This window comes from Hyperolius riggenbachi, chromosome 10 (assembly GCF_040937935.1).
Source record: "Hyperolius riggenbachi isolate aHypRig1 chromosome 10, aHypRig1.pri, whole genome shotgun sequence".
Lineage (NCBI taxonomy): Eukaryota > Metazoa > Chordata > Amphibia > Anura > Hyperoliidae > Hyperolius > Hyperolius riggenbachi.
Window position 1 is genome coordinate 134381378 of NC_090655.1, and position 26758 is coordinate 134408135.

General features: G+C 45.4%; 1 protein-coding gene across 2 annotated transcripts in view; it reads right to left on the bottom strand.

Annotated features, from left to right (window-relative positions):
• Positions 1-26758, bottom strand: part of CDH23 (cadherin related 23) — a 1682716-nt gene that overhangs the window by 398177 nt on the left and 1257781 nt on the right. Inside the window, exons 30-31 of one of the 2 annotated variants that reach the window (XM_068258239.1) lie at positions 25496-25631; positions 19753-20141 (exon numbers count right to left, since the gene is read on the bottom strand). In XM_068258239.1, coding sequence (XP_068114340.1) covers positions 19753-20141; positions 25496-25631 — 525 coding nt within the window. Of the gene's footprint in view, positions 1-19752; positions 20142-25495; positions 25632-26758 lie in introns of those variants that run through there. The other variant, XM_068258230.1, reaches the window with a different exon arrangement.

Here is a 26758-nt window from a genome sequence, read left to right on the forward strand (position 1 = left end):
GCAGGCCCGATCGACAATACAACCAATTCCTTGCTGAAATTGGTCACAGTCAATCCCACCTGGTGAAAAATATCGTGCCAAAGTTGGCTGATTGGGTGTGCTGCAGTACGGCAGCCGATTTCAGAAAGAGTTAAGAAATGATGAAACCCCCGCTGCTGCCATCATAATGTATAAATGTGCCCCCCCCATGTGTGTGCATTTATACATTACCGGTCCTGTGTCAGCCTCAGCACGGTGTCCATAACCTCTGGGCGGCCTCCGTACACTCCACTGGTGCATAGCGTCGGACGTCAGCCAGTCGACACCGCATTGAAGGCTGACACAGGACAGGTAAAGTATAAATGCAAAGGGGGGCACATTTATACATGGGGGGCAGCGGCGGTGCAGATGCGGTGGGTTCAGCCAATTAATTCCCTGAAGATTTCATGCTGCAATCGGATGGGAATCGCCCTGCAGTATATGGTCAGCTTTGGCAAAGAGACAAATGTATCTCTAATCAGATTCAATTAGACATAAATTTGTCTCTGTCGAATCTGCCCATAATCTTCTGACGTATGGCACCTTTAGGAATGTTATGCTGTTTAACATAACGTTACAACTTCTTTTACAGTTTTGTATTGTTAATATGTCATTAAGATGTGGAATGCATTGCCGCAGGAAGTAGTTATGGCAAACTTTATACCTGCATTTAAAGAGGGCTTAGATGCTTTCCTTGCGTTGAAAGACATCCATGGCTACAAATACTAGGTAATGCCTAATGATGTTGATCCAGGGATTTTATCTGATTGCCATCTGGAGTCGGGAAGGAATTTTTTTCCCTTTTGGGGCTAATTGGACCATGCCTTGTAAGGGTTTTTCGCCTTCCTCTGGATCAACTGGGATATGTGAGGGAGCAGGCTGGTGTTGTACTTTGTTCTCTGGTTGAACTCGATGGACGTATGTCTTTTTTCAACCCAAATAACTATGTAACTATATGATTATGTTTATTTGTCATGTTATTTGTGTAAAATGTTTGCCTGCAAGGACACCAGGCATTGCAGAGGCCAATCATTGTTTGCTGTTTCTTTTGTACATTAGATAGGTCAAAAGCCTCAGACAAAGCTGCACAATTGTGTGAGAACTGTATAAAACGTGGGAAGACTGTTGTCAACCCTTGCTTTATAAAGAAGCAAGCATGTGGACTGAGCTATCTGTCTATCTCTACATATTTACTTCAATAAACAAAGATACACTGCTGCAGTTGGACTATCATTCTAAAGCTCTATTGTAACAATAGAAACAGTCTCCTCAGTTTTTAAAGAATAACAGAGCCGAAAAATATAGGAGAAACGGAGGAGCAGGCATCTATGGCGAGCTGTCCTGATGCTCACCGCTTCCCTGTTCTCCTTTCTGTCCCTCCGATGCTGCCAATTGCCCTCTGGCAACCTCTTCCGGGTCGCTCAAGTTGACATTGCCTGAACGGTTCGCCGCAGTGGTTCGCGTTTGCCGCTAAACGCAAATTTTTTTCAAACATTTTTTTTCCAGTGTAAAATGAGCCATAAATTACTCTTCTCCTATGTTGCTGTTACTTACAGTCAGTAGTAGAAATCTGATAGAAGTGACAGGTTTTGGACTAGACCATGTCTTCATGGGGGGATTCTCAGGGATTTATTTATTTTCAAAAGCACTTAGTGAATGGCAGTTGCTCTGTCCAACTGCCAAAAAACTGTAATGAGCAGGGAAGCTGGCCAGCATCATTGTTTAAATTATTTTTAGGGAATATCTGTCTAAAGAATAAAAGCCTTGCCGAGAATCCTCTATGAAGAGATGGACTAGTCCAAACCTGTCACTTTTGTCAGATTTCTACTACCTATTGTAAGTGAAAGCAACATGGGAGAAAAGTAATTTATGGCTCATTTTACTCTAGAAAAATTGTACTTTTAATTTGTCAATGTTTGCACATATATTAAATTAAAAAATATTTTTTTTTTCGCCATAGTGCCCCTTTAATAGCAAAGTCCCCTTACATAGTAGAAACACCAAATTTGCAGGCTATATAGGGAGGGACAGTGACTACAAGAGGAAAAACATTTTTCAAAAAGACCTTATAGTTTTTGAGAAAATGGATTTTAAAATTCTCCTTCTGACCGTGGGGAAATTAAACGCACGCCGACTTTAGCGGTTAATAGCAAAGTCCCCTTACATAGTAGAAACACCAAATTTGCAGGGTATGTAGAGGGGGGCCTTGACTTTTTGAGAAAATCGATTTTAAAATTTCAAACAAAAATATTATACATTTAAATGTGTAAATGACAGTTCTTAGGTAAACTATTCCTGCCAACTTTAGCAGTTAAAGCGGACCCAAACCAAACATTTTTTTTAATTCAAAAAAATTTTGTTGCACCACTCTGACACATACAAAGATAAATAAACACTCATTCAAGCCTATGAGCATTTCTGTGCATGCTTTTCACCCTTCTCTTTGTATAACTAGGCATGGGCGTCCGCAGAAAATTTTCCAGGGGGGGGCAAAAAGTGCGGAGTTAAAAATTTGGGCTGGTGTTGTGTGGCGCGCGCCAAAAAATGGAGCTAAAATGGGTGTGGTCATGAACCAGAATGTGGGTGTGGTCGTGGGTGGAGACAAGTTTACATGAACTAAGCAATGGTGGGACATTAGATTAGGACAGTGGTGGCGAACCTTTTGGAGGTCGAGTGTCCAAACTGCAAAGTCACTTTACTATCACAAAGTGCCAACAGCAATTTAAACTAAATACAAACGTTTTAACTCATACATGAACATTATGGAAAATTAAGTTGAAAATAAACTGTGAAGATAAACAATTTCATCCATCGTACTCCTGAAAAAAATTATTCATTTTTTTTAGAACCTCCCAGTTTCATTTTCTGTTTTAAAAAGCAGAAAAAGTAGGTTTAATGCTATTGTCTCATATGATGATGATTCAGCTTTTTCCATAGTCTCGCAGTTAGCAATCATGTGACCCCCAACAAGACAAATTCAGCAATCATGAGGCCCCCCCCATCAAGACAAATTCAGCAATCATGAGGCCCCCAACATGACCAACTCAGCAATCATGAGGCCCCCAACAAGACAAATTCAGCAATCATGAGGCCCCCAACAAGACAAATTCAGCAATCATGAGGCCCCCAACAAGACAAATTCAGCAATCTTGAGGCCCCCAACAAGACAAAGTCAGTAACCATGAGGCCCGCAACAAGACAAATTCAGCAGTCATGAGGCACATAAATAGACAGCTTTTCACATAAATAGGCAGAATGCCCCCTTAATATGTAGACACCTCTCACCTGGCAGCAGTTCCCCAAAATACACTCAATCTGACAGCAGTGGTTCCCCAAAAATAGGTAGCCCCAGGTCTATAGGTGTCCCCAGAATAGGTGGCCAGCGGTATAGATGTCCCCAGAACTGGTAGCCAGGGGTAGAGATGTCCCCAGAACAGGTAGCCAGGGGTATATGTGCCCAGTATATGTAGGCAAGGGTATATGTCCCAGTATATGTAGGCAGGGGGTATATGTCCCAGTATATGTAGCCAGGGGGATATGTCCCAGTATATGTAGGCAGGGGTATATGTCCCAGTATATGTAGCCAGGGGTATATGTCCCAGTATATGTAGGCGGGGGTATATGTCCCAGTATATGTAGGCAGGGGTATATGTCCCAGTATATGTAGGCAAGGGGTATATGTCCCAGTATATGTAGGCAGGTGTATATGTCCCAGTATATGTAGGCAGGGGTATATGTCCCAGTATATGTAGGCAGGGGTATATGTCCCAGTATATGTAGGCAGGGGTATATGTCCCAGACAGTATATGTAGGCAGGGGTATATGTAGGCAGGGGTATATGTCCCAGTATATGTAGGCAGGGGTATATGTCCCAGACAGTATATGTAGGCAGGGGTATATGTCCCAGACAGTATATGTAGGCAGGGGTATATGTCCCAGACAGTATATGTAGGCAGGGGTATATGTCCCAGTATATGTAGGCAGGGGTATATGTCCCAGTATATGTAGGCAGGGGTATATGTCCCAGTATATGTAGGCAGGGGTATATGTCCCAGACAGTATATGTAGGCAGGGGTATATGTAGGCAGGGGTATATGTCCCAGTATATGTAGGCAGGGGTATATGTCCCAGACAGTATATGTAGGCAGGCGTATATGTCCCAGACAGTATATGTAGGCAGGGGTATATGTCCCAGACAGTATATGTAGGCAGGGGTATATGTCCCAGTATATGTAGGCAGGGGTATATGTCCCAGTATATGTAGGCAGGGGTATATGTCCCGGTATATGTAGCCAGGGGGATATGTCCCCAGAAAAAGCGGCCATGTGTGCAGGAGGAGGGGAGCAGCGGAGAGAAGAGGGAGAGCTATGGGCACTCACCTTAGGGGGCTCTCCCTCCCTCTCTCGCTCTCCCCTCCGGAGTCCGGAATGAAGTGTGCAGCGGCTGGCAGCGGTGGGCGGAACTTACCTCCTCTCGTCGCACGCGCCGGATGGATTAGCCGCTACTCTGGCCTGATCCAGACCAGAGTGCGGCACCAGAACTTCCGGCGCAGGAGCGAGAGGAGGTAAGTTCCGCCCACCGCTGCCAGCCGCTGCACACTTCATTCCGGAGGGGACAGCGAGGGAGAGAGAGACCCCTAAGGTGAGGGAAGGGGGGGGAGACGTCCGCCCTTCCCCACTGTGCCCATAGCGCTCTCTCTCTTCTCTGCGTGTTCCCCTCCTGCTGGCTGCACGGGCACGCGGCCAGGGGGGGGCAGCGGGCGGCCAGGCTCGGGCAGATGCCCGGTTTTGCCATATGTGCGGACGCCCATGTAACTAGGGTTATACTGGGGGCAGCCATTAGCAATTCCTCCTTTGCCGCACACCACCTACTCCAGCATTTTGCTGGATTCTGTCCCGGCAATATTAAAGGAAGGGAGGGGTTCCTCTAATAAATGTAAGATATTTTATATTTGTCATCATGCCGCTGAAAAAAGGCTGCTATTTATTATTATAATTTAGAAAATAGATTTTATTCCTGAAATCTTGTATTTTTAATTTGGGTCCACTTTAATAGCAAAAGCCCCTTACATCCTAGCAACACCAAAATAAAAAGATAGTGGGAAACAAATACAATTTTCAGATTTTTTTAAAAAATATTGTTTTTTTAAATTAATTTTTTTTTGTTATGTTCAGAGTGTGGGAAATGTCCTCCCAAAAATGTTGTGGGGTCCCCCCTCCCAAGCTCTCTGTAACCCCTTGTCCCCCATGCAGGCTGGGATAGCCAGAATGCGGAGTCAGCCTGCATGGTCCATGGTATGGGGGGCTCTGTGGGAGAGGAGTGGCCAAGCCTTCCCCTCTCCCCCTGAGCCCTTGTCCAATCCATGGACAAGGGGCTCTTCCCCACCTCCAATGCCCCAGGAGGAGGTGGGGGCGACGACTCCCTGGGGGGGGTTCATGTACTTAAAAAAAAGTTCCCACGCCAATATCCTCGGAAAGGTCTCACACCGATATCCTCTCATCTTGCGATCCTCAATTACGTTGATTGAAGAAGATCTCCCACAAGCCATTCTCTGCTATACTAATTAGTATGGCTTGTGTGAGATCTTCTTCAATTACGTTGATTGAAGAAGATCTCCCACAAGCCATACTAATTAGTATAGCAGAGAATCCTCATAGGACGCATAGTGCCAGCTCCCGCTGTCCTCCCCGCCTCCTCACCTGTCACCCTCACCTAGCCTGGCACCTGGTGCACCAGGTGCTAGGCTAGGTAAGGGTGACAGTTGAAGGCAGCTGGAGAGAGACAGTGGGAGCAGGCAGCTATGCGTCCTCACAGGACGCATTCTCAGCTATACTAATCGGTTCATCATGATCCTGTTCTTTTTAATGACTTGAATCGAATGAATCGGTTCAGAGCTGACTCATTCGATTCAATTCATTAAAAAGAACAGGATTCATGATGAACCGGTTAGTATAGCTGAGGATGCGTCCTGTGAGGACGCATAGCTGCCGACTCCCGCTGTCTCTCCGCACCTGCCTTCACATGTCACCCTCACCTAGCCTAGCACCTTATCGCCGTACTCGGGAGAAGTAGTGCAATGTGTTTTGAGGTGTATTTTTACACATACCCATGCTGGGTGGGAGAAATACCTCTGTAAATGACAATCTTTTGATTTTTTTACACACAATTGTCCATTTACATTTACAGAGGTATTTCTCCCACCCAGCATGGGTATGTGTAAAAATACACCTCAAAACACATTGTACTACTTCTCCCGAGTACGGCGATACCACATGTGTGGCACTTTTTTGCACCCTAACTGCACTAAGGGGCCCAAAGTCCAATGAGTACCTTTAGGAATTCACAGGTCATTTTTGTTTCAAGACTACTCCTCACGGTTTAGGGCCCCTAAAATGCCAGGGCAGTATAGGAACCCCACTAATGACCCCATTTTAGAAAGAAGACACCCCAAGGTATTCCGTTAGGAGTATGGTGAGTTCATAGACGTTTTTATTCTTTTGTCACAAGTTAGCGGAAATTGATTTTAATTGTTTTTTTTTTTTTTGACAAAAAATAAAATCTTCTATGAACTCACCATACTCCATACAGAATACCTTTGGGTGTCCTCTTTCTAGAATGGGGTCATTTGTGGGGTTCCTATACTGCCCTGGCATTTTAGGGGCCGTAAACCGTGAGGAGTAGTCTTGAAACCAAATTTCGCAAAATGACCTGTGAAATCCTAAAGGTACTCATTAGACTTTGGGCCCCTTAGCGTACTTAGGGTGTAAAAAAGTGCCACACATGTGGTACCGCCGTACTCAGGAGAAGTAGTATAATGCGTTTTGGGGTGTATTTTTACACATACCCATGCTAAGTGGGAGAAATATCTCTGTAAATGACAATTGTTTGATTTTTTTTACACACAATTGTCCATTTACATAGAAATTTCTCCCACCCATCATGGGTATGTGTAAAAATACACCCCAAAACACATTATACTACTTTTCCTGAGTACGGCGGTACCACATGTGTGACACTTTTTTGCAGCCTAGGTGCGCTAAGGGGCCCAACGTCCTATTCACAGGTCATTTTGAGGCATTTGTTTTCTAGACTACTCCTCGCGGTTTTAGGGCCCCTAAAATGCCAGGGCAGTATAGGAACCCCACAAGTGACCCCATTTTAGAAAGAAGACACCCCAAGGTATTCCGTTAGGTGTATGCCGAGCTCATAGAAGATTTTATTTTTTGTCACAAGTTAGTGAAAAATGACACTTTGTGAAAAAAACCCAATAAAAATCAATTTCCGCTAACTTTTGACAAAAAATAAAATCTTCTATGAACTCGTCATACACCTAACGGAATACCTTGGGGTGTCTTTTTTTCTAAAATGGGGTCACTTGTGGGGTTCCTATACCGCCCTGGCATTTTACGTGCCCAAAACCGTGAGTAGTCTGGAAACCAAATGTCTCAAAATGACTGTTCAGGGGTATAAGCATCTGCAAATTTTGATGACAGGTGGTCTATGAGGGGGCGAATTTTGTGGAACCGGTCATAAGCAGGGTGGCCTTTTAGATGACAGGTTGTATTGGGCCTGATCTGATGGATAGGAGTGCTAGGGGGGTGACAGGAGGCGATTGATGGGTGTCTCAGGGGGTGGTTAGAGGGGAAAATAGATGCAATCAATGCACTGGGGAGGTGATCAGAAGGGGGTCTGAGGGGGATCTGAGGGTTTAGCAGAGTGATCAGGAGCCCACACGGGGAAAATTAGGGCCTGATCTGATGGGTAGGTGTGCTAGGGGGTGACAGGAGGTGATTGATGGGTGTCTCAAGGTGTGATTAGAGGGGGGAATAGATGCAAGCAATGCACTGGCGAGGTGATCAGGACTGGGGTCTGAGGGCATTCTGAGGGTGTGGGCGGGTGATTGAGTGCCCTAGGGGCAGATAGGGGTCTAATCTGATAGGTAGCAGTGACAGGGGGTGATTGATGGGAAATTAGTGGGTGTTTAGGGTAGAGAACAGATGTAAACACTGCACTTGGGAGGTGATCGGACGTCGGATCTATTGGTGTGGGTGGGTGATCAGATTGCCCGCAAGGGGCAGGTTAGTGGCTGATTGATGGGTGGCAGTGACAGCGGGTGATTGATGGGTGGCAGTGACAGGGGGTGATTGATGGGTGGCAGTGACAGGGGGTGATTGATGGGTGATTGACAGGTGATTGACAGGTAATCAGTGGGTTATTACAGGGGAGAACAGATGTAAATATTGCACTGGCGAATTGATAAGGGGTGGTGATAGGGGGTGTTTGATGGGTAATTAGTGGGTGTTTAGGGTAGAGAATAGATGTAAACACTGCGCTTGGGAGGTGATCTGATGTCGGATCTGCGGGCGATCTATTGGTGTGGGTGGGTGATCAGTTTGCCCGCAAGGGGCAGGTTAGGGGCTGATTGATGGGTGGCAGTGACGGGGTGATTGATGGGTGGCAGTGACAGGGGGTGATTGATGGGTGATTGACAGGTGATTGACAGGTGATCAGTGGGTTATTACAGGGAAGGACAGATGTAAATAATGCCCTGGCGAATTGATAAGGGTGGGTCGGAGGGCAATCTGAGCGTGTAGGCGGTGATTGGGTGCCCGCAAGGGGCAGATTAGGGTCTGATCTGATGGGTAACAGTGACAGGTGGTGATAGGGGGTGATTGATGGGTAATTAGTGGGTGTTTAGAGGAGAGAATAGATGTAAACACTGCGCTTGGGTGGTGATCTGATGTCGGATCTGCGGGCGATCTATTGGTGTGGGTGGGTGATCAGTTTGCCCGCAAGGGGCAGGTTAGGGGCTGATTGATGGGTGGCAGTGACAGGGGGTGATTGATGGGTGATTGACAGGTGATTGACAGGTGATCAGTGGGTTATTACAGGGAAGGACAGATGTAAATAATGCCCTGGCGAATTGATAAGGGGGGGTCTGAGGGCAATCTGAGCGTGTAGGCGGGTGATTGGGTGCCCGCAAGGGGCAGATTAGGGTCTGATCTGATGGGTAACAGTGACAGGTGGTGATAGGGGGTGATTGATGGGTAATTAGTGGGTGTTTAGAGGAGAGAATAGATGTAAACACTGCGCTTGGGTGGTGATCTGATGTCGGATCTGCGGGCGATCTATTGGTGTGGGTGGGTGATCAGATTGCCCGCAAGGGGCAGGTTAGGGGCTGATTGATGGGTGGCAGTGACAGGGGGTGATTGATGGGTGATTGATGGGTGATTGACAGGTGATTGATAGGTGATTGACAGGTGATCAGGGGGGATAGATGCATACAGTACATGGGGGGGGGGGGGGGTCTGGGGAGAATCTGAGGGGTGGGGGGGGGGTGATCAGGAGGGAGGCAGGGGGCAGGGGGGGGATAAAAAAAATAGCGTTGACAGATAGTGACAGGGAGTGATTGATGGGTGATTAGGGGGTTGATTGGGTGCAAACAGGGGTCTGGGGGGTGGGCAGGGGGGGGGTCTGATGGGTGCTGTGGACGATCTGGGGCAGGGGGGGGGGGGGGGAAATCAGTGTGCTTGGTGCAGACTAGGGTGGCTGCAACCTGCCCTGGTGGTCCCTCGGACACTAGGACCACCAGGGCAGGAGGCAGCCTGTATAATACACTTTGTAAACATTACAAAGTGTATTATACACTTTGTATGCGGCGATCGTCGGGTTAACATCCCGCCGGCGCTTCTGTATGGCCGGCGGGATGTTGCGGCGGGTGATCGGCGCCAGGCGGAGGCGGAGGATCGCGTCACTGATGACGCGATCGCTCCGCCCATGCCCCTACAAGGACCGCCGCCATTTGTCTATACGGCGGTCCTTGCGGGGTGCACTTCCCGGCCGCCATTTGTCAATACGGCGGTCGGGAAGTGGTTTAAAGGACTTACGAGCTGAAATACCAAAAAAAAGTGAATTACCTTAGTGCACTATTAGAGTTCTGTGTAGACGATCTGTGCCTCCCTTGTAGTTTCCAGACCCTCTGTTATCTTAATCCTCTTATCATTACAGGCCCCAACCCAGCCCAGGGTCGCCTTATCTCTGTGCACTACAATCACTGCTTTAAAATCCCTCTGCCTGCTTAGCTCAAAGAGACGTTGCCGCGTAGGATCGCAGCCCATCGTCACTCCGTACACTGAGTCATAAATCATGTGGGCGTCACCACATGACCGCCCACATGACTGATTTCACTTCAAGCCAGCCGTCTCTTTGAGCTAAGCAGGCAGAGGGATTTTAAAGCGGCGATTGTAGTGCCCAGAGATAAGGCGACTCTGGGCTGGGTCGGGGCCTGTAATGATAAGAGGATTAAGATAACAGAGGGTCTGGAAACTACAAGGGAGGCACAGATCGTCTACACAGAACTCTAATAGTGCACTAAGGTAATTCACTTTTTTTTGGTATTTCAGCTCGTAAGTCCTTTAAGAACATTAAAGGACTTTCTCCGTAGTCGTGTTTTATTTAATTTAACCCTTTGTGGAAATGGGTAAGGGGTACTTTGTACCCCTATACTCATTTCTCCTGGGAGGGGGGTGGGCATCTGGGGTCCCTTTTTTAAAGGGGACTCCCAGATGCCACCATGAACCCCCCCCAGGGAGTCGTCGCCCCCACGTCCTCCTTGGGCACCAGAGGTGGGGAAGAGCCCCTTGTCCATGGATTGGACAAGGGCTCAGAGGGAGAAGAGAAGGCTTGGCTGCCCCTCTCCCCCAGAGCCCCCCCCAATATCATGGACCATGCAGGCTGGTATAGAGCAGGGTGCGAAGCGCATGCGGCCGGGGCTCCGCAATCTGGCTATCCCAGCCTGCATGGGGGACAAGGGGTTACAGAGAGCTTGGGAGGGGGTGTCACAGGGCCCCTAGTGGCCAGAACGCACAATGCCTTCCGATCGGTTTCAGTACACAGACCATGCAATCTGTGGTCGCAATCGGTACGCAGAAACCGCGGGAATTTTGGCAGCAGACCGACTAGAAGGGAGCCTGTGAGTTAGGGTAATACAAATTACACACTATTTCAGGGTATAACTGCCACCACCTCTGTTACCATAGGATAGAGGAGCCCACTGAGCGACTGACTCTAGACCTGCAAATAGAAAATGGTTAAACACACTATTTTATCTAGCTATTAACAATAGTAGCGACTCTTCAGAAACCAGGGTTCAGTTTGTGCGGCTAAATAATAGGGTAGCTGAACAAAAAAAGGACATTAGTGTCGTTTATTAAATATGCAATGTAAATAATATATACAGAAAATCGTTAAAATAAACAATTATAGAGACAAATAATAGCACAGCATGAAATAAAAATGGAATAAAAATCGTTAGGTTCGTAGAAATATATCCTTTCTGGGAAAACTCATAAAGTTCCTTTGTTTCAGTTCAGGAGAAAAGTTCAGACAAGATGGCCACCACTGTTCCTCAAAGCGGCAGCATGCTCCCAAGAAGAAGTTGGAAAAATGAGGATCGCCAGCTAGCAATGTGCTTTTGATGAAGCTGGTTTGGGGGTGTGGCAATGCCTGCCCCCTCTGAATTACAAACCTATCTGTGAATAAACGCGGAAAAGCCGCCGCGAGTATTCAGAGTAAGGCGGCTGATTCCGCGTTCAACAAGGCGGCGGATTCCGCGTCCGACGCGGCGGTTTGCACGCATGGGCTTACCACTAGCAGTATGGCTAAACGCGGGGAAACCGCCGCATGCTCTGACAGCGGTGCGGCTGGCCCCGCGTTCAAACCAACAGATGCATTACAACACATGTCTGGTGTGGCTGGGACTGATAGTCCACACAGGTTCAGAAGGACGCGCGCGCGCTGAGAGGCAGAGCCTTTATGGCAGTCAGAAGGGTGTCAGCTGATCTAGCCGATCAGCTGACAATTCTATCAGGTTTCATTGGTCCAGCACTTAGGGGAGGCGCTGGTGTATATATACTGGGTGCTGGTCATTTCTCTGGTGTCTGGCGTTGCGATCACTACGTGGTAGCACTCAGACCTTGTCAGTATCTGTGATATTATCTGTGTTATTATCTAGACCAGTTCCTGGGTGTTGATGATCAAGGACCTCACACCTCAGTCTAGGGAAAACTGTATATTATCTGTGTTATTATCTAGACAGGTTCCTAGGTGTTGATGACCAGGGACCTCACACCTCAGACTAGGAATTAGCTTTACCATCTAGTTATACTCAGACCAGTTCCAGGGTGTTGATGATCAAGGAGCTCTCACCCAAGACTAGGCATTGTTGATTATTTGTTATGACCTTCTGCTTTCCTGACTACTCTTCTGATCTCTGATTAGGTACTTCGCTATATCTTATACTCTGTTACCGAACTCTACTTGTCTTAGGATTCCGCATCTGTCTCCTGTCTCTGTCCCTGATCTGTCTGTCTTGCCGACCTGGCTTGCCCGACCTCGAGAGCTATCTCCTCAGTCAAGAGATAGCTCACAGACCTGGGGGTGACACCCTTCCTTGGTGTCACTCACACTCTGTCCTTCCTACTCCTAGCCTGACCCCTCCCTCGGGAGAGTCTCAGGCTTGCGGAAGGAACGTGTTACTGTGCAGTACGCCTTACTGCTGGGCACCTGCTCCTCAGGTGCATTCCTCAAAGTATTTCTGTTGCACCAAACACTCTTATTACCTAGGTGTCCAGAGGTTAGTGATATATCTGATTATCGGTGATACTGCAGATCATCAATAATCGGGTATATATCTGTATTCTCGGTGATACTGCAGATCACCGGTAATCAGACCCTCTCTGTGTTACACCGAACGTTACACAATCACAGTTCATTCCCTCTGAGAGAGATTTAGGGTTAAACTTATGAAACACTGTAATTCAAAACCGATAAATGCCACATTTGCGCTGATAACAGATTACTATTCTTCAGATGATGACAATTCCTATGACATCAGACTTGATTAGGGAAGAGGGTCTAGTTCCTGATAAGTTTAATAACTTGGTTGTAGAGGACCCCTTGCCCCTCTAGACTGGTATCAAAAGATTCAGCAAGACTCTACAAACCCAATGATACCGCTCTCATAACTACCCTATTTACGGTATTCCGTAAATAGGCAAAAAAATCATATACAGCATTTGTTTCCTCTCTGCTGCTGGCGGAGTCAGGCCGTCTGGCCTCCCGCTGTGAGGTAGCAAGGTGTGGGTGTTTGTGCACCCTTTGGAAAAAAACACTGGAGACAGGGACGGGAGCCCAATAGTGTAATATGTCAAACCAATGGTGAATATAAAAGATGGAAACAAGACTACTCACAAAGGTGGGTTGCAGTGGGCCAACCAACCACAGGAAGCAGGTGGAGACAACAAACCCGACTCCACTCGGGGTGACCCCTAGGGATCTGGATGCGGTCGCTCTCCTTGGAAAAAAGATGGGAGACAGATTTCTACCGAGGTAGCCCACGTGTATTCTGTCCCAACCCATCAGACCATAAGCTATGGGGGTGTGGAATGCACGGATTGGTTGAAAGAGGCGCCCTGGTGGTTTATAAAAGCACTTAAAAGCAGTTTAAAATTTGACAAAATATTTTGAGGTGGCTTACCTCAAATAACGAAAATCTCTGATGAAGCAAAAGATTTTATTATTAGCACAGGCAACGCGTTTCACGGGTCTGAGCCCGCTTCCTCAGGCCAAATAACAGTGCCAAACTACAATGATATAGTCAGCATAGGGAGACGCATTGCCTGTGCTATTAATAAAATCTTTTGCTTCATCAGAGATTTTCGTTATTTGAGGTAAGCCACCTCAAAATATTTTGTCAAATTTCAAACTGCTTTTAAGTGCTTTTATAAACCACCAGGGCGCCTCTTTCAACCAATCAGTGCGTCCCGCTGTGAGGGAAGCTCCCTTTGCTGGGCTCACCAAATGGGGGAAGCAATTGACACCTATCTGAGGTTCTGCCAGAGTGCAGACCCTTTGTCCTCAGCTAATTAAAAGTAAACACTAGCCTCTTGGACACAAGCATTTGTTCCCAGTTCATTAGCAAATCAACAGGCTTCATGAAAAGACTTTCCTAGCAACTATGATTGCAACAGAGACCCCCCCCCCCAGGCTTGACTGCCTGGTATCCACAGACAGACAATCCAGACCTGGCAACGCAATGAGAATCGGTGCAGGAAACTGCGTTTTCTGGTCTTACGGCTCGTCCGTCACAGGGGGGACCCCACATCATTTTGGGGGGGAAATTTCCCACACTCTGAACATAACAAAACATTTTTTTTTTTACAAAAAATAAATAACATTTTTCATTTTTTGTTTAAATATGGTTTCCCACTATCTTTTTAACATATCCTGCAAATTTGGTGTTGCTAGGATGTAAGTGGCCTTTGCTATTAACTGCTAAACTCACCTGGAATTGTTTCCCTAAGGACTGTCATTTACACATTTAAATGTATAATATTTTTCTTTGACATTTTAAAATGGATTTTCTCAAAAAGTATAAGTTCATTTTGATAAAATAATGTTTTCCTCTTGTAGCCACTGTCCCCCTCTACATACCCTGCAAAGTGTTTCTACTATGTAAGGAGACTTTGCTATTAACCGCTAAAGTCGGCAGGTGTTTAATTTTCTCACAGTCAGAAGGAGAATTTTAAAATCTATTTTCTCAAAAACTATAAGGTCTTTTTGAAAAAAAAATGTTTTTCCTCTTGTAGTCACTGACCCCCTCCAAGTGTTAGACCCCTTGAAACATCTTTCCATCACTTTTGTGGCCAGAAACAGTGTTTGTATATTTCAAAGTTTGACAGCCCATTGAAGTCTATTGCGGTTCGCATGGTTTGCGCGAACACAAACTCTTGCGGAAGTGCGCGTTTAAGTTTCGCGAACCCAAAATCGGAAGTTCAAGCCACCTCTATTGGGCAACACTGCTTCTGAGCTGGCTCAGCTGCGCTGTCCCTCAGCATTTGACCCCGGCTGGGAGTGCTCTGCGCAAGCACGTGACATAATCGTGATGTAATGCACAGAGCACTCCCAGCTGTGATCACACGCTGTAGGATGCGCGCAGCCGGGCAGCACAGGTGCAGTGATGCCTGACTTCGTCTACCCAGAAGAGGATGCCGAAGGGCAATTAACAGCATCGGAGTGGGAGAAAGGAGAATGGGGGGTGCGGTGGGTCTTAGGACGGTTCACCATACATGCCAATTCCCCGCTTCTCCAATACTTTTCGGCTCTGATATGCAGGGCCGGATTTGTACTCTTTACCGCCCAAGGCCACTGTCACCAGCCGCCCCCCTTCATTATAGGTAGCAAGATGTTCCCTCCAGTATAGGTAGCCAAATGACCCCTTCCCTCTAGTATAGGTAGTCTCGTGACTTCCTTAATCCCTCCTTTTCCACCCCCTTCAGTATAGGTAGTCAGATGACCCCTCCCCCCAGTATAGGTAGCCATATGACCACTCCCCCTTTCCCTCCAGTATAGAAAAACAAAAGTTTGCTTTCTTAAAACAGAAAGAATTTACGATAAATTAGGTTGGAGTGAGCTTGAGATGTCTCCCAGGGCATCACTGCTGAATATATGCAAATTAACCATTGTACCCTTATAAGCTAAACACACCTCCAGAACCGCTGGAATGCAATGATTGTGTCAGCTTGTTATGGCTCTGTACAAATTAACAAGCTGACACATCATTGCATTCCGGCGGTTCTGGAGGTGTGTTTAGCTTCTAAGGGTACAATGGTTAATTTGCACATATTCAGCAGTGTTGCTCTGGGAGACATCTCGAGCTCACTCCAACCTGAATTATCGTAAATTCTTTCTGTTTTAAGAAAGCAGACTTTTGTTTTTCTTAACATCTTAGTAAGGGGGCTTTTAGGACCATTGTAGTCCCTTACACACTCCAATGATTTCTGGGTCACCATGAGCTTGCTGGTTAGTCTGTATCCCTCCAGTATAGGTAGCCAGATGACCCCTTCCCTCTAGTATAGGTAGCCAGATGACTCCCTTAATCCCTCCTTTTCCCATCCCCCTTCAGTATAGGTAGCCAGCTCGACTTCACACCGCAGCAGCCATCAGTGTCCGCTCATCTCCAGTGCAGAAGCTTCCTCTTCCCTTCTGTCTCCAATGATGTCCAAGTCCATAGCCACTGGCCACAATGCAAAGGTGCACAGAGACCAAGATGGCTGCTGCACAGGCAGCTAGCAGCAGAGTACCACAATCAGGAGCTTGTCTGATCTCCCTGCTTGCAAATGCTGCACCAGTTTAGCCTGCTGCTTTGGTGCCCTTGCTCATGTGGTGCCCTAGGCCATGGCCTAGGTGGCCTTGGCCTAAATCCGGCCCTGCTGATATGCTTTAACCACTTCAGCCTACATTGTTGTTCACCTTATGAATCTGAGCAACTTTCACCTCCCATTCATTCGCCAATAACTTTATCACTACTTATCACACTGAAATGATCTATATCTTGTTTTTTCTGCCACCATTTAGGCTTTCTTTGGGTGGTACATTTTGATAAGAATTATTTTATCCTAAATCCATTTTAACAGGAAGATTAAGAAAGAAATGGAAAAAAATCATTATTTCTAATTTTTTGGCCATTATAGTTTCAAATGAATACATGCTACCATAATTAAAACCCATGTATTTTATTTGCCCATTTGTCCCGGTTATTACACCATTTAAATTATGTCCTTATTACAATTTACAGTGCCGATATTTTATTTGGAAATAAAGGTGCATTTTTCAATTTGCGTCCATCACTATTTACAAGCTTATACTTTAAAAAAAATATAGTAGTATATTCTCTTGACATGCATATTCACAAAGTTCAGACCCTTACGTAACTATTTATGTGTGGGAGGTAAACAGTTCATTTTAAATGTAATATAATATAGTATTTATTTAATAAAAAATTTATGTGGGTGTAGTTTTACTATTTTGCCACAAGATGGTCACAGTTAAAAAGTCCTGGAAGCGAACAATCTTGACCAGGAAGCATTATGAGGACGGGACACTTTTTTTCTGCAGAAAGACTGCAGCCTCTGATAACAGGCCGTCGGTTTTACTGCTGGGGACAAAGATCAATGAATGGGAACTATATTCCCATTCATTGATCTCCGGGCTAACGGCAGTCAGCGGGAGCGTGCACGATCGCTTGCATGGCGCCGCTGCAGCAGCGCAGTCTATCTGGATGGATATATCCGTCTAGATAGACTTAAGTGGTTAAAGAGAACCTGAACAGAGGATAAAATGAAATTTTAAGTTACCTGGGGCTTCCTCCAAAAGCTGTCTGGCTGAGCCAGTCAAGGGCTTTCATGAGCTTTTGGTGCATGCACAGTTGCAAACTTTACAAACTGCGCAAGTGGAGAATGATCTTGGCTATGGGAGCACAAATGAAAAGGAGTGTGTCCCAGGGCTACATATGCAGCTTTCAGGGGGGGGTAGCTAATGAATGGATTGGACCAGGATGAAGGCCAAGGACCAGAAAGACTATAGGGGCGGGGAAGAAGCCCCAGGTAAGTTAAACTGGCCACTTTTGTTTCCCTTTAGGTTTCCTTTAAAGGGACCCTGAACAAAGGATAAAAATGGAATTTGAACTTACCTGGGGCTTCCTCCAGTCCCCCACAGCCCACATGGTACCTATGGGTTCCCTCCATTCTTCCGCTGATGGCTCCGGTAGCGCGTGACTTCGCAATTTAATTTTTTTTTTTTTTTTTAACAGTATTCAGTTAAAGTTATTTAATCAGTGTTTACCCATTGCAAAATCTTTGCTCACCCTGATTTACTTTCTGAAATTTATCACAGGTAGTAACATCTTCAGTCTTGTCAGGTACAGCTCTGGATGTTCAAGTGTGGTCTCCAGGCCGCACTCCCCCACAGCATAAACTGAGATGCAAGGTCAGTCTGCCAAAGTACCAGGTCGGACACCCAGTATTAAGTCCACAAGGACCAGCACACTCAGGGATTTCTTCCAAAACGCATAGAAATCTTTATTACAGAATATTCAACATCATAAACATTAAAATACATGAGCCGTCAAAGGGACAATCCAGCAATACGATAACCGCCAAAGACGGTCAGTGTCCATCGAAAGCCTAGTCCCCAAGCAGTCGGAGTATTTATAGCAGTCAGGTAGACAAAGGTCAACATCATATAGAAAGTCTAAACACCTTGGATGTCTGCTTGGGGACTAGGCTTTCGATGGACATGGCCGTCTTTTGGTGGTTATCACATTGCTGTATTGTCCCTGTGACGGCTCATGTATTTTAAGGTTTATGATGTTGAAGATTCTGTAATAAAGATTTCTATGTGTTTTGGAATAATTCCCTGAGTGTGCTGGTCCTTGTGGCCTTTACACTTGGCACAGTTCTGGGTAATGTTTGTTTCTGAGAATTCCAAAGCCAGTGAAAATAAATGCTATAGGAAGGAGAATTCCACTTAGCTAAACAGCCTAGGCTAAGCCTCACTGGGAGGGTGGGGCTATATACTAATATACAGATCTATCTATCTATGCTATAGGAAATGTTTCTGATGCTGAAACCAGGAAAATAACCTTAAATATGGGTATCCTGAATGACTTTGTGCATTCTACTATATGTCACTACATTGCCTATTTAATCTTGTCCATTTTAATGTTTTTTTTAACGTAGTCTATGCAATTTAACCACTTGCCGACCAGGGCTGTATTGGCTGATCTGTGCTGCGTGGGCTCTCCAGCCCGCAGCACAGATCAGTATTATGCCAGGGCGATCAGACTTCCCCCCTTTTTTCCCCACTAGGGGGATGTCCTGCCGGGGGGGTCTGATCGCCGCCGGCCATCTGCGTTTTGCGGGGGGGGGGGGGGGGGGGGCTCCTCAAAGCCCCCCTCCGCAGCCATTTCCACCCTCTGCCTCCTTACCTCCCTCCCTCTCTCCGTAATGCGCAGGACGGAGTTCCGTCCTGCGCATTGAAGGATAGGCTTCCGCCTATCAGATGCCTGGCGATCCCCGGCCAATCAGAGGCCGGGGATCGCCGATCTGCCTTACGGCGCTGCTGCGCAGCAGCGCCGTATGATGTACACAGCGGGGATTTCTTCCCCGCGTGTTTACATTTTGCCGGCGAGCCGCGATCGGCGGCTCTCCGGCTGTTCACGGAGACATCCTCCGTGAACTGACATGGAAAGGCCGCTCGATCGAGCGGCCGTTTCCATGGTAACCCGCAGACGACCAGTTTACGCCGATCGGCGTTAGCTGGTCGTCAAGAGGTTAATAAAGATGGTTTCCTTGGACATATGGTATTGATAAATTTGACAATATTGGTGTAATTTAGTACCATGTAGTCCCCTTTAAATTGTAGTGGTGTGGAAACTATGTGCTGGTAACGACTGCTTTATATTTGGCAGTTATGTATGAACTATGCATCTATTTTCAATAAATGCTTATTTACCATGTGCTCTGCAAAGCTCCTCTGAGGACAACACCACCATACAATGTAATAATATTAATAATTAATAAAATATGGATTACAGAAAGCATCAACGTCAAACTCAAACAACTTTTGAAGACAGAATGGTTTTGTAGCGAGGAATAAAAGTGTGTCTTGACAAAAGAGACATTTTATTCTGATCTTTGTAAGGAAGAATAAAATGGCTGCTTAGCAACATGGGGATTCAGCAGTTCCTGTGGCTTTGTGCCATTACATAACTGATCTGCAATATGGTTTTGGAAGTTGGTAAAGCAGATTAAATCATGTCTTACATACCTGAATGGAAATGAATGTGCCCAGAAATTTTTTGTTTTGTTTTATTATTGTTAAAAGTCTACTTACCGTGATATTGTCAATCTTGAAGAGTGCCAAGGCCTGGGCGTTTGTGTTCTGGTCAAAGCGGTACGTTAGTGGCTTCAAGTTATCGATGGAGCGAGCCTGTACCCTGAGCACTTCATTACCCGTAGCAATGTTTTCCAATAGCACGGCATCATAGACAGCATTAGAGAACTGAACAACTTCATCTGGTTCATTCATCAGAGTGACATATATTGTGCAGAATCCTTGGTTGAATGGGGGAGCTTGATCTGTGGCTGACACATTCATAGTGTAGCTTATTTTAGTCTCATAATCCAGGAATCCAATTGTGGTTAGAAGGCCAGTGCTCCCATCAATCTCAAACTTTCCATCGGCTCCTGATAGAAGCTTGTAGACCACAATTCCTCCATCCCCTGTAGCAAAGAATGGAGAATGAAATGTGGATAAAATCTTACAATTTTTTAATGTTAGACATTAGATTTATTAGCACCTGAACCACCATGGAACCACTGAGGACGTTCAAAGCAAAATACCTTACAAGAGTAAAACTTTTCTGCACTTTAAAGGACAAATTCAAAATGGCTGCCTTGAATTAATACATTTTGCCCATTGAGCTTAGACTTAAAGTGACCCTGAAATGAAAAATTAACTTGAGATAATTAATTACGTGTGTAGTATGGATGAGGAATAGAAGACTGGTAACATGGAGGGGAGTCATCTTCAGTGGCTTAATTCTTAAGATTGCGTTATGTTACTGATGCTGTTTAGTATCCAAACTCTGCCTTTGTAAGACAAAATAAGTAATTATTCTTTGAACTTTCCTGCACTTAAACCTCATTACACACATTATCTCAATATATATATATATATATATATATATATATATATATATATATATATATATATATATATATATATATATATATACATATATACACACACACACATATCTATATATATTCTTTCAACCAGCAAGTAATTTTTTTGATGGGAAATGACATAAGTGTCTGCCAAAAGATAATAAGATGATGTACAAGAGGCATTATTGCAGAAAAAAGTATTTCTCAGCTTTTATTTACATTTGAACAAAAAGTGTCCAATCCAAAATAATCAATAGAAAAGCCTTTATTGGCTATTACAGCAATCAAACGCTTCCTATGATTGCAGATCAGCTTTTTTTGCATGCCTCCACATGTATTTTTGCCCATTTATCCTTAGCAATGAGCTCCAAATCTTTCAGGTTGGAGGATCTTCTTGCCATCACCCTGAGCTTTATCTCCATCCACGGATTCTTGATTGGATTCAAGTCAGGTCTCTGGCTGGGCCACTCCAAAATGTTAATGTTGTTGTCTGTTAATCACTTCGTCACCACTATTGTTGTGTGTTTTGGGTCATTGTCATGCTGAAATGTTCACTGATGCCCAAGGCCAAGTTTCTCTGCATACTGCCTGATGATGTTGAGAATCCTCATTAATTGCTCTATTTTCATGGTGCTGTTTACTGTGATTAGGTTCCCTGATCCATTGGCTTAAAAACACCCCCAAAGCATTAAGTTCACACCACTATGTTTGACAGTGGGGATGGTGTTCTTAAGGCTTCTCCTTATTAATGCCAAATGAATGAAACATCATTGTGACCAAAGTATTAAATTTTTGTTTCATCTGACCATAACACAGAAGACCAGAAGTCGTCTTCTTTGTCCAGATGAGAATTTGCAAAGACCAAGCAAGCTTTTGTGTGCCTTATCTGGAGAAGTTGTGTCCTCCTTGGTCTGCATCCATGGAACCCAGCAGTGTGCAGTGTCCGTTGGATTGTCTGCCTTGAGACATTGCCACCAGCAGAGCCCATATTTACCAGGATGGCCTTGGTAGTGATCCTTGGATTCTTTTTCACTTCTCTCACTATCCTCCTGGCCAGCACAGGTGTCACGTTCGGCTTCCGAATCAATCGAGAATTGGCCTGCACTGTATTGGCAGCCAACAGATCATTCTAATCAGATTTGATCAGATAGAGATTTATCTATTGGTCGAATCTGCCCATCACCGCTAGATGTATGGCTGCCTTTACATTTGTGTTAGTGCAAGTTAAGCAGCTGCAGCTTGGAAGTATAAATTATAAGAGAGTCAAATTTAGTTTTGATTTTGTGTTTCAAGCTTTCATTATACTCACAATATATACTAGATTCTTGCTTGACACAGTTTGGTAAGTTGCAGGAAAAAAGTTTATGAAAATTAATTGGATTACTTTTTTGCACAGAAATCCAGCAGGAAATGAACGTCCTGGAGGTTAAATTAGCGCCTTATTCCATTAGTCCATTAGAGGTTTGATTGCTTCAGGAGGGCAACCCTTAAGGTGTCCATACATCTAGCAATGATGGGCAGATTTGACCAAGAGACAAATCGCTCTCTAATCGAATTTGACTAGAGAGAGGTGTGTCAGCTGGCCATATACAGCAGGACGATTCCCAATCAATTTCATGCTGAAATTAATCTGTAATCGGCCTTGTGCCAGTTCATCCACTGTCTCGCCAGACAGACACTGTCCCCCTTATGTGCAATGTACCCCCCCCCCCCCCCACCACCACCTTCCCCGATGCCCAGTGCAGTATATGTTACATGTCCACGGCTGCCCCTTGTCCTCTGCTGGCTGGCAATTGTGGCCTAAAATTGGTCGCATTGTCAATCGGACATGCACTTGGTGGCACCAATTTTCATCAGATGCTGATTATAATAATCGAATAGGATGGTTGATTGGCCGCCAAGTCGGCTGATGTATGCCCACCTTTAATATATAAAAAATTGGACGATTGGTGGAACAGTGCTCTAAATGACACGTGGAGCTAATGTGGTGATGCTAAGTCCACAGGAGCACGTCTCATTCTGAACCTTGCCATTTTCACTAATAGAGGAATAGCACTTTACAACTCAAACAGTTTGTCAGCAACATGACTTCACACAAATTCCATGCCCCTCCCTACTGCACTATACAACAGATCATTTCCTTGCTCGTCCCTAGTGCACTATGCAACAGAGCATTTCCCTGCTGATCCCTACTGCACTATGCAACAGTGCATTTCCCTGCTGGTCGCTACTGCACTATGCAACAGAGCATTTCCCTGCTGGTCCCTACTGCACTATGCAACAGAGCATTTCCCTGCTTGTCAATACTCCACTATGCAACAGAGCATTTCCCTGCTGGTCCCTACTGCACTATGCAACAGAGCATTTCCCTGCTGGTCAATACTCCACTATGCAACAGAGCATTTCCCTGCTGGTCCCTACTGCACTATGCAACAGAGCATTTCCCTGCTGGTCGCTACTGCACTATGCAACAGAGCATTTCCCTGCTGGTCACTACTGCACTATGCAACAGAGCATTTCCCTGCTGGTCCCTACTGCACTATGCAACAGAGCATTTCCCTGCTGGTCGCTACTGCACTATGCAACAGAGCATTTCCCTGCTGGTCACTACTGCACTATACAACAGAGCATTTCCCTGCTGGTCCCTACTGCACTATGCAACAGCATTTCCCTGCTGGTCGCTACTGCACTATGCAACAGAGCATATCCCTGCTGGTCACTACTGCACTATGCAACAGAGCATTTCCCTGCTTGTCAATACTCCACTATGCAACAGAGCATTTCCCTGCTGGTCCCTACTGCACTATGCAACAGAGCATTTCCCTGCTTGTCAATACTCCACTATGCAACAATGCATTTCCCTGCTGGTCCCTACTGCACTATACAACAGAGCATTTCCCTGCTGGTCCCTACTGCACTATGCAACAGCATTTCCCTGCTGGTCCCTACTGCACTATGCATTGGAGAATTTCCCTGCTCGTCCCTACTGCACTATGCAACAGAGCATTTCCCTGCTGGTCCCTACTGCACTATGCAACAGATAATTTCCCTGCTGGTCCCTACTGCACTATACAACAGAGCATTTCCCTGCTGGTCCCTACTGCACTATACAACAGAGCATTTCTCTGCTGGTCCCTACTGCATTATGCAACAGAGCATTTCCCTGCTCATCTCTACTGCACTATACAACAGAGCATGTCCCTGCTGGTCCCTACTGCACTATGCAATAGAGAATTTCCCTGCTGGTCCCTACTGCGCTATGCAACAGATCATTTCCCCTGCTGGTCCCTACTGCACTATGCAACAGAGCATTTCACTGCTGATCCTTACTGCACTATGCAACAGAGCACTTCCCTGCTGGTCCCTACTGCACTATGCAACAGAGCATTTCCCTGCTGGTCCCTACTGCACTATGCAACAGAGCATTTCCCTGCTGGTCCCTATTGCACTATGCAACAGAGCATTTCCCTGCTCACCCCTACTGCACTATGCAACAGAGCATTTCCCTGCTTGTCCCTACTGCACTATGCAACAAAGAATTTCCCTGCTGGTCCCTATTGCACTATGCAATAGAGCCAGAATGATTATTATAATAACCTGAAATCCACCCTAAAACCTTTCCATAGAGTATATATTCCACTTCTTCTTCATACCATCCTATTGGGAAAAAAATGTTTTGGTTGGCGTTCCTAAGTTACATTTCAGTTTGGCATCATTCTATGAAGTAGAACAGATTTCAGAATTTAGGATCAGTGAAAAACAGATTGTGTCCTGCACATACCTGTGTCCCTGTCAGTAGCTCTGACAACTGTAACAGATGTTCCAATTCCCACCGTTTCTCGTAGGCCTGAACGTCTGTATTGCTGCTGTGTGAAGACCGGTGCTTCGTCATTGACGTCATCAACGTACACTATCTGCTCGTCCCTACTGCACTATGCAACAGAGCATTTCCCTGCTGGTCCCTACTGCACTATACAACAGAGCATTTCCCTGCTGGTCCCTACTGCGCTATGCAACAGAGCATTTCCCTGCTGGTCCCTACTGCACTATACAACAGAGCATTTCCCTGCTGGTCCCTAGTGCACTATGCAACAGCATTTCCCTGCTGGTCGCTACTGCACTATGCAACAGAGCATTTCCCTGCTGGTCACTACTGCACTATGCAACAGAGCATTTCCCTGCTTGTCAATACTCCACTATGCAACAGAGCATTTCCCTGCTGGTCCCTACTGCACTATGCAACAGAGCATTTCCCTGCTTGTCAATACTCCACTATGCAACAATGCATTTCCCTGCTGGTCCCTACTGCACTATACAACAGAGCATTTCCCTGCTGGTCCCTACTGCACTATGCAACAGCATTTCCCTGCTGGTCCCTACTGCACTATGCATTGGAGAATTTCCCTGCTCGTCCCTACTGCACTATGCAACAGAGCATTTCCCTGCTGGTCCCTACTGCACTATACAACAGAACATTTCTCTGCTGGTCCCTACTGCACTATGCAACAGAGCACTTCCCTGCTGGTCCCTACTGCACTATGCAACAAAGCATTTCCCTGCTGGTCCCTATTGCACTATGCAACAGAGCATTTCCCTGCTCACCCCTACTGCACTACGCAACAGAGCATTTCCCTGCTTGTCCCTACTGCACTATGCAACAAAGAATTTCCCTGCTGGTCCCTATTGCACTATGCAATAGAGCCAGAATGATTATTATAATAACCTGGAATCCACCCTAAAACCTTTCCATAGAGTATATATTCCACTTCTTCTTCATACCATCCTATTGGGAAAAAAATGTTTTGGTTGGCGTTCCTAAGTTACATTTCAGTTTGGCATCATTCTATGAAGTAGAACAGATTTCAGAATTTAGGATCAGTGGAAAACAGATTGTGTCCTGCACATACCTGTGTCCCTGTCAGTAGCTCTGACAACTGTAACAGATGTTCCAATTCCCACCGTTTCTCGTAGGCCTAAACGGCTGTATTGCTGCTGTGTGAAGACCGGTGCTTCGTCATTGACGTCATCAACGTACACTATCACCTGGGAAGAAGATAAAAAGTTAACATTTGTGGATTGTCTAAAAGGCTGATACAATATATATTGGGCAACTTTAAAGAAAGAGTAAGCTCTTGGCTAATAAGCCTTCTTCAGATTTTATTCCTGTAGACTCAGAGCACAAAGGAAGGCAAGCCTGCAGTGTCTTTCAAGAGGTACCATGGTTGGTAAAGAAGTATCTCTAAGTGCACACCTAATTGGATGCACAGAAATTTGCTCTAAGTACAATGAATGGTTACCGATGCACACCAAAAGATTCTTTGGTGAATCAACCACTGTTACCAAAACAATTAATTTTTTTTTTCTTTTTTAAGCTAGTATTTTTATTGAATACATTTTAACACAAAGCAAATGATATCAGTACTGACATTATATAGTGAGATACTTTGACAATTGAATTGTCAAATGAAATGATGGTCTAGTTCAGCGCTGGGCAAACTACAGCCCACAGGATTCCCCTCCTTCCTCCCACCCTCCCTGCAAAGTTGCGAGCGAGCAGCAGGGGATTTGAAACTTGCCTCGCTCACTGATGTCCCGTGTGGCATCTCCATAACAGGATGTCGTGATGTCAGGATGCACCAGCATATTACACGCTGGCAGCCAACGTATAATATGCTGGCACGTCCTCTGTTGCTATGGAGATGTGACACAGGACATCGGTGAGCGAGGTAAGTTTCAAATCTCCCGCTCGCAACTTTGCAGGGGGGAGGGGAGTGCGGTTGGAATTTCCGGAATGCGACCCGCGAACCGCACAATGCGGCCCGGGCCACGTAAAGTTTGCCTAGGCATAGTCTAGTTGAAGATCAATTAAAATTCTTTGAACTATGTGCAGGCCCTCAACAATTAAGACTAAAATGTCATACTGATAACGCTACAATACAAATAACAAAATGAAAGAAAGTAAACTTATGATAGAACTATAAACAAAGATTTTGGTAGTATCACACATTTCTTGCAAGGTCCTATTAGATATCATTATCATGCTTGTTAAGACGGTTGCAGAAGGAAATACTTCTTTTGAGGATCACATTTCTTACATGCAAATGTACCTAACCATAAGAACAATGAAAACAATGCCCATATACTCAGATATATAAAAATATATGTCTGTG